General features: G+C 46.5%; 1 protein-coding gene across 1 annotated transcript in view; it reads left to right on the top strand.

The window, feature by feature from the left end:
* The first annotated feature begins 2,280 nt into the window (after positions 1-2,280).
* The window catches only part of ACOXL (acyl-CoA oxidase like), a 511,506-nt gene continuing 505,344 nt past the window's right edge, over positions 2,281-8,442 (top strand). Inside the window, exon 1 of the mRNA XM_044289630.1 lies at positions 2,281-2,524. Within this exon, the coding sequence (XP_044145565.1) occupies positions 2,409-2,524 (116 nt within the window). The 5' untranslated portion in view covers positions 2,281-2,408. The remainder of the gene's footprint in view (positions 2,525-8,442) is intronic.

The following is an 8,442-nucleotide window of genomic DNA, read 5'->3' as shown; positions in this document are numbered from 1 at the left end:
TGCCAGGGCAGTATAACTACCCCACAAGTGACCCCATTTTGGAAAGAAGACACCCCAAGGTATTCCGTGAGGGGCATGGCAAGTTCCTAGAATTTTTATTTTTTTGTCACAAGTTAGCGGAAAATGATGATTTTTTTTTTCTTACAAAGTTTCATATTCCACTAACTTGTGACAAAAAATAAGAAATTCTAGGAACTCGCCATGCCCCTCACGGAATACCTTGGGGTGTCTTCTTTCCAAAATGGGGTCACTTATGGGGTAGTTATACTGCCCTGGCAATTTAGGGGCCCTAATGTGTGCGAAGTAGTTTGAAATCAAAATCTGTAGAAAATGGCCGGTGAAATCCTAAAGGTGCTCTTTGGAATGTGTGCCCCTTTGTCCACCTAGGCTGCAAAAAAGTGTCACACATCTGGTATTGCCGTACTCAGGAGAAGTTGGGCAATGTGTTTTGCGGTGTCATTTTACATATACCCATGCTGGGTGAGATAAATATCTTGGTCAAATGCCAACTTTGTATAAAAAAATGGGAAAAGTTGTCTTTTGCCAAGATATTTCTCTCACCCAGCATGGGTATATGTAAAATGACACCCCAAAACACATTCCCCAACTTCTCCTGAGTATGGCGATACCAGATGTGTCACACTTTTTTGCAGCCTAGGTGGGCAAAGGGGCACACATTCCAAAGAGCACCTTTCGGATTTCACCGGTCATTTTTTACAGATTTTGATTTCAAACTACTTCTCACGCATCTGGGCCCCTATAATGCCAGGGCAGTATAACTACCCCACAAGTGACCCCATTTTGGAAAGAAGACACCCCAAGGTATTTTGTGATGGGCATAGTGAGTTCATGGAAGTTTTTATTTTTTGTCACAAGTTAGTGGAATATGAGACTTTGTTAGAAAAAAAATAAAAATAAATCATCATTTTCCGCTAACTTGTGACAAAAAATAAAAAGTTCTATGAACTCACTATGCCCATCAGTGAATGCCTTAGGGTGTCTACTTTCCAAAATGGGGTCATTTGTGGGGGTTTTCTACTGTCTGGGCATTGTAGAACCTCAGGAAACATGAGAGGTGCTCAGAAAGTCAAAGCTGCTTCAAAAAGCGGAAATTCACATTTTTGTACCATAGTTTGTAAACGCTATAACTTTTACCCAAACCATATTTTTTTTTTTTTACCCAAACATTTTTTTTAATCAAAGACATGTAGAACAATAAATTTTGCGAAAAATGTATATATGGATGTCGTTTTTTTTGCAAAATTTTACAACTTAAAGTGAAAAATGTCATTTCTTTGCAAAAAAATCGTTAAATTGTGATTAATAACAAAAAAAGTAAAAATGTCAGCAGCAATGAAATACCACCAAATGAAAGCTCTATTAGTGAGAAGAAAAGGAGGTAAAATTCATTTGGGTGGTAAGTTGCATGACCGAGCGATAAACTGTGAAAGTAGTGTAGTGCAGAAGTGTAAAAAGTGGCCTGGTCATTAAGGGGGTTTCAGCTAGGGGGACTGAGGTGGTTAATGGGGTCCGGGGTTGCTCATCCCTATCAGCTCCTAGCAACAATGCGTGAAAATCGCACTGCATCCGCTTGCGATTTTCACGCAGCCCCATTCATTTCTATGGGGCCTGCATTGCGTGAAAAACGCAGAATATAGAACATGCTGCGATTTTCACGCAATGCACAAGTGATGCATGAAAATCACCGCTCATCTACACAGCCCCATTGAAGTGAATGGGTCCGGATTCAGTGCGGGTGCAATACGTTCACCTCACGCATTGCACCCGGGTGGAATTCTCGCCCGTGTGAAAGAGGCCTAAGGGTTTAGCTGCACGGTGACATGTGTCGCGTGACTTCTTGTAATGATAGTCAATGGTGTCACAATGTGACATGCTGCGCCGCAACAGTCGTAAAAATATTCAACTTGGATGGACTTTTTTGACTGCTGTGTCGCATGTCACGTTATGATACCATTGACTATCATACAAAATGTCACTAAACCCTAAACAGCTACGGTTGTGTGAATGTAGCCTAAAGCAGTGGAACCTGATGATCTCCAGTGTTGTGTAACTACAACTCCCAGCATGCACAAGTTGTAGCCCACCCACGTATAGCGTGTACTAGTGTGATTTTAGATCCTACTCCAAAGTAACCAACTCGTTTCCTACTCTGCAGACTGCAGTGAGTCCACCACATGAAGGAGCAGAGGACAGACCGCTCCCAAGCAGTGTGACTGGAGCTGCCTCTCGTCACGGGGGCGCGCACCTCCGCCTCCCGGCTCGGGGGCGCGCATGTCACCGTGCACTTAGCGCAGCGCTGGGGGAGTAACTGTGGAGGAGACAGAGGCCGGCAGTCCTAGAGAGAAGGCGGCAGTGCCGGGATAACCGCCGGTATTCCTGCTCACACTATGGAGAGACGTGAAGCGGACGTGGGCTCCTTGTCCCGGTTCTTGGACGGAGAGTTCTGGGAGATGAAGAACGAGCTGAGGAGAGAGATCGCTGGGAGCCCGCTCTTCCTGCAGAGGTAATGGGCTGACAGCCGGCTCAGGGACGCCCCCTGCGGGACAGTCACAAGCTGAGGACCCTCCATCCTGCAGGAGGTGGGCACAGGTGCCAGGAGGAGGCAGACACTGCCCTGGGACTTTAGTCCTAGCAGTGCCTCTACCTGACAGCTGTCTGAGTGCAGAGCCTCTCCATGTCACCTGAGATGAGCACTACAACTCTCATTCTTCTCCCTGTTGCAGGGTTCCCCAGACCAGCTTGTGTACTAGCACTGATGACCCGGCTAATCAAAAGAGAATTAAGAATTTTTCCACTTTTAACTTTGAAAGCTGTGTGAACGGGGTCTAGACATGAGGGGGCCACGCTCTACTGTCCATCATAATGAATGAGTGTGTGCTTGTAGAGGAAATTGGGTTCCTATGCCCTTAAACTTAAAGGGAACCTGTCAGCACCAAAATGGATCATAAACCGCCAGCAGTACCTCAAAGCTGCTAACATCTGGCTTCTAATGATGTTCTTGTGTAAGATGTCTGAGGCGCGCGATCGCTGTAAAACAACGTCTATTCCCCCGCAGGTCGTATGGAGTCTAGGTGAGCACGCATGAAAGGTCCCCTTGTTGGCTGGACCTGCTCCCGGCTGCTGGGTCCCAGTTTCTTTGCTTCCTCGCCACTGCTGCAGTGCTCGGGCTCCCTGCTATTAACATCTGGTTTGCCGCTGCTGCAGCCAACAACCCCTTGCATCGCGTGACCCATTGACATGCCGCAAAGGGGTCAGGTCACAGATGCTACGGTGTCAAACCAGATGTTGATAGTAGGGGGCTCGAGAGCTACAGTGAGGCCACAGAAGTGTGGAGCAGGTAAGTAAGCTTTCCTCTGGATGGCCTGCCACGTGGGACCCCCAGTAGATGAGCAACCCCTTTAAGGGAAGCATATACGGTCGTCAGCTGACAACTGTTCCTCCTGGACCCTCTTGGTCGATTGCGCATGTATAGGTAGTGTCTTATCTCCCTTGAGAAGAAAAGGATCAAGCAAAATCCAACATGTCAGATCCTTCCTTCCCCCAAAATCTGACATCAGACAAGAGGTGAGATGCCCCCATACACATTAGATGGTCTGCTGTACTGGCTGAAATCGGAGAGTGTGGTCAACATTCGTCTAATGTGTATGGTCGCCAAACCTGTCACCGACTTTATGCTGCCCTCACGTGACGTGTTCATGAGCTGCTGCCCAACCTCAGAAGACTGACAGTTCTCTGCTAGGTAAAGGGATGTGATCTAGAAACCGTTTCATCTGTGTGCAGCTTGCCTATATGTCTGATGGCTGAAGTCCTAGTGGTAGATTATCTGACAATATTTCAATTTTCTAAGGTTGAGCCGAACCAAAGAAATCACGGTGACCCTTACCAAATTTAAAGGGGTATGAGATAGGAATAACATGTGTAGGTGCCAGCCTAGGGTGCTCAGAGTTAGGCCTCCTGCACCCGAAGGTGTGCACCCCGTGGTCGTGCTGCGGCCCGCAAAATGCAGGCCGCAATGCACGAACACCGTCCGTGGGGCAGCCGCAGCGGATCGCGGACCCATTTACTTTAATGGGTCCGCGATCCGCCCGTTCTGCAAAATGATAGGACATGTTCTATCTTTTTGCTGAACAGAAGTGCGGGACGAAACCCCACGGAAGCACTCCGTAGTGCTACCGTAGGGTTCCGTTTCGTGCTTCCGTTCCGAACCATTCCGCATCTCCGGATTTGCGGACCCATTGAAGTGAATGGGTCCGCATCCGTGATGCGGAATGCACACGGAACGGTGCCCGTGTATTGCAGATCCGCAAATGCGGTCCGCAATACGGCAACGAAAAGCAGACATTCGTGTGCAGGAGGCCTTATGGGAACATTTGAGCTATCTGCTATGGGAGGTACGGGAACAGGGGATCTCCAGCCGTTCAGCCGCTTGTGTGACTCCACCTAACTGTGGTTATTACTATCTTGGTCATGAAAGGTCGGGATGGGAATAACCCCATAAGAGATGTTAAGGCTCCATTCACACGTCCGTGGTGTGTTGCGGACCCGCAAATTGCAGGTCTGCAACACACCCGCCCAGCACCCCTATAGAAATGCCTATTCTTGTCCGCAAGCTGCGGACAAGAATAGCACATGTTCTTTCTTTTGTGGAGCTGCGGACCCGAAGATCGGAACGGATGCGGACCCATTTTGCTGACGTGTGAATGGAGCCTAACTCTTAGGCTGTTGTGGGTCCGTTCCGTGCATTTGCAGCCCCTAATGCACGGGCAACGTCCGTGCGGCGGATGGGACGGATTGAGACCCATTCAACTTGAATGGGTCCATGATCCGCACTCCGTAGTGCTTCCATGGGGTTCCGATCCGTGCTTCCGTTCCACATCTCTGTGATTGCGGACCAATTCAAGTGAATACGGCCGCGGCCACACAACAGCCGTGTGCAAGAGGCCTTGGGGAGAGATTGAGAAATCTTGGCAAATAATAAGGAGTAGTATAAAGTTCAGTACTTTTGCAATTGGACTGAAGTGCAGCCATCAATAAAGTAATTATCACTATGTCAGTATTCTTCAGGGGCAGACGTGGACATCTCAGGGCCCCATGCCAGAACAGCACATGAGCTCCTTACCTCCAGCAGCTCTTCTGTGATCCCCTCTCTCTTCATGGAATGCATTGACTCAGTCCCATATAGAAAATGTTATACACAGAACTAGACGTTTAGGAAGAAATTGACAACTGGGTGTTACCAATTTGTGGGTGTGTCCATACACAGTCTGACTAACGCACAGCAGCCTGTTAGCACTTACCATAACTGTTTGGACTATAAGATGCGCTTTTTTAGCAAGAAAAAAACATTTCTAAAAAATTCCTGCATGTTGTAGTCGGCAGTCAGGGTGGTCCAGCAGTGCCAGACTCTACTGACTGCTCCCTACCATGACAGGGTAGTGATCTCGCCTGGCCCTGTGGTCTCGCCCATACACCATGGCTTCAGGTCATGCTCACTACAGTGCTTTCTGCCCTGGCAAGCATCAGCGCTGTACTACGTGTGTCCCCATACCCAAGGTGACAGTAAAACGCCAGTCTTAGCAAATGCCTCCCTTTTTTACCTATAGTTGATAAATTGCTGTGGTGGGGCAACCCCTTTAACCCTTTCCTCACCACCTAACATAAATGTACGTCGACGGTCCAGCCTTTAGAAATGGAGCCTGCTGGATAAACAGCAGACACCCAGCACTAATGTCACTTTTAACCCTTCAGATGCCGTGGTCAAATGTGACCTCAGCATATGGATGCCCTAAAACCCGAAAGTGCACAAAGCATGTATGTGCCAGCCCCTGTCCTCCTGTGTGACAGGAGGCTGCTCCAAAGGAACAGAGTAAAATTCTCATTGGCTCCATTGCTAATGCATTGAAGTCTATTAGACAAGCAATGTCATATATAAAAACTGATATATTTTTTTTATAATAATAATAATAATATAAAATTAAAATCACCCTTTCCCCAAAATTTTAATAATAATATGTAAACAATATTTTTATATTTTAAAGGGAACCTGTCACCGGGATTTTGTGTATAGAGCTGGGGACATGGGCTGCTAGATGGCCGTTAGCACATCCGCAATACCCAGTCCCCATAGCTCTGTGTGCTAATATTGTGTCAAAAAAACGATTTGATACATATGGAAATTAACCTGAAATGAGTCAGTCAGGGATAGGACACATCTCAGGTTAATTTGCATATGTATCAAATCATTTTTTTTGACACAATAAAAGCACACAGAGCTATGGGGACTGGGTATTGCGGATCTAGCAGCCCATGTCCTCAGCTCTATACACAAAATCCCGGTGACAGGTTCCCTTTAAAATATAAAAATATTTTTCCCATACGCGCTCGTCTCACGGCTGGTATTACACTAGCAGATCAGGCAGGCGATTGTCGGGGAGGGAAGCGTACCTTCCTGACAATTGCCTGCTCGTCAGCGGAGGAGACCTCTGTTATCACATGCACAGTATCGCTAATGGCATCTCTCGTCCTAGCAGACTGTCATTAGATGGCACAATCTGCCGCCGGCAAATGCTGAAAGATTCCGGTTGCCCGTTGAATGAGAAAGCTGAATTCTGATTGGCTGTTATCTGCAACAAGGCTCGTTTTTCTCTCATGACAATTTTATATGTAAGGCCTAAGGTGCCATATATATTACAGCCGCCTATGAAGGGACTTGTATATATTCTCACAGTACACACTGTGCGTGACCTTAAAGGGGTTGTCCATGTGCGTGACCTTAAAGGGGTTGTCCAGATGTTTAGTTATGATGACCAACACTAAGGATAGTTTATTAAAATATCAGAACGGCAGGGGTCTGGTTCCTGGCACCCCCGCCGATCAGCTGTTTGAGAGCAGCCTTGTACATTGCGGCTGTGCTTGGTATTGCAGCTCTGCCCCATTCACTTGAATTGGTCTGGGATGCACCGGGGTCATGTGACCAATGAACATGACATCACCGGCCTAGGAAACTGCCGCGGCCCTCCCAGGAGTACAGCAGTCTCTACAAACAGCGGCAACCCCTTTATTGGTATTCCATGGTAAATTATATGTTGTGAGGTGACTTTTCTTTTACCTTACAATATAGGACATTTGATGATTTTCAGGATTTTTTTATTTGGTTGTGGTTTCTTTTCCTCTGTGGGTTATGAACTTTGGCACAGATGAAACAGGACTGAGCTGGAGGGGAAGAAGGCCTTGCAGCTGATTTGAAGATTAGTCATGTAAACCATCATTTCTTCCTCATTTTTTCATTCTCTCCACGGGACGCTCATAATGAAGGGTTGAAAATGAAATGTGCATAACATTATGTTACAGATAAAACCACAAGTATGAACAGTCTGTGGCAGTAATACATACAACTACAGCATCAGGATTTTACTCTTGATAGTAGAGATTTTTATTTGACATAGGCCAAATGCACACGATCCGTGGTATCCCGGCCTGGCATCATGCTGAGAGCAGGAGCGCACGGTGTCATTGGTTGCTATGACGCCGTGCACTTCATGCCGGCGCTGCACTACAGTAATACACTCGTATAGATCATACAAGTGTATTACTGTAGTGCAGCGGCGGCATGAAGCGTGTCTCAGCATGATGCCAGGCCGGGATACCACGGACCGCTCACGGCCGTGGAACACGGTCGTGTGCATTCGGCCTTACTCAGTGTTACCATTTAGTATGTACGGGTGACTTGCATTATTCCTTCCCATGTGCATAACCTTACATTTGTCAGTGTTAAACCTCATCTGCCACTTATCTGCCCAAGCCTCCAATCTATCCAGATCCCTCTGTAGCAGTATAGTGTCTTCTTTCATGTTAATTACTATACACAGTTTAGTGTCATCTGCAAAAATTGATATTTTACCGTGCAAGCCTTCTACAAGATCATTAATAAATATATTGAAGAGAATAGGGCCCAATACTAACCCCTGAGGTACCACACTAGTGACAGTCACCCAATCTGAGTGTGTACCGTTAATAACTACCCTCTGTTTTCTATCCCTCAGCCAGTTACTTACCCACATAGCATTCTCATTTTATATACTAACCTTTTATGCGGTACAGTGTCAAATGCTTTGGAGAAGTCCAGATATATACGTCATCCATTGATTCGCCGTGGTCAAGTCTAGAACTTACCTCCTCATAGAAACGGATTAAATTAGTCTGACATGACCGATCCCTCATGAAGCCATGCTGATATTGCGTTATTTGCTTATTTTCATTGAGGTACTCCAAGATAGCATCTCTTAGAAAACCTTCAAACTGTTTACCCTCGATGGATGTTAAACTTACCGGCCTATAAAACAGGCTCTGTTTTTGAACCCTTTTTGAATATTGGCACTAGGGGTGGGCGATATAGGCGATATGCTATATAAATTTGTGCCA

This window comes from Bufo gargarizans, chromosome 4 (genome assembly GCF_014858855.1).
Source record: "Bufo gargarizans isolate SCDJY-AF-19 chromosome 4, ASM1485885v1, whole genome shotgun sequence".
NCBI classification, from domain to species: domain Eukaryota; kingdom Metazoa; phylum Chordata; class Amphibia; order Anura; family Bufonidae; genus Bufo; species Bufo gargarizans.
This window is presented reverse-complemented; position numbering and strand designations above follow the sequence as displayed.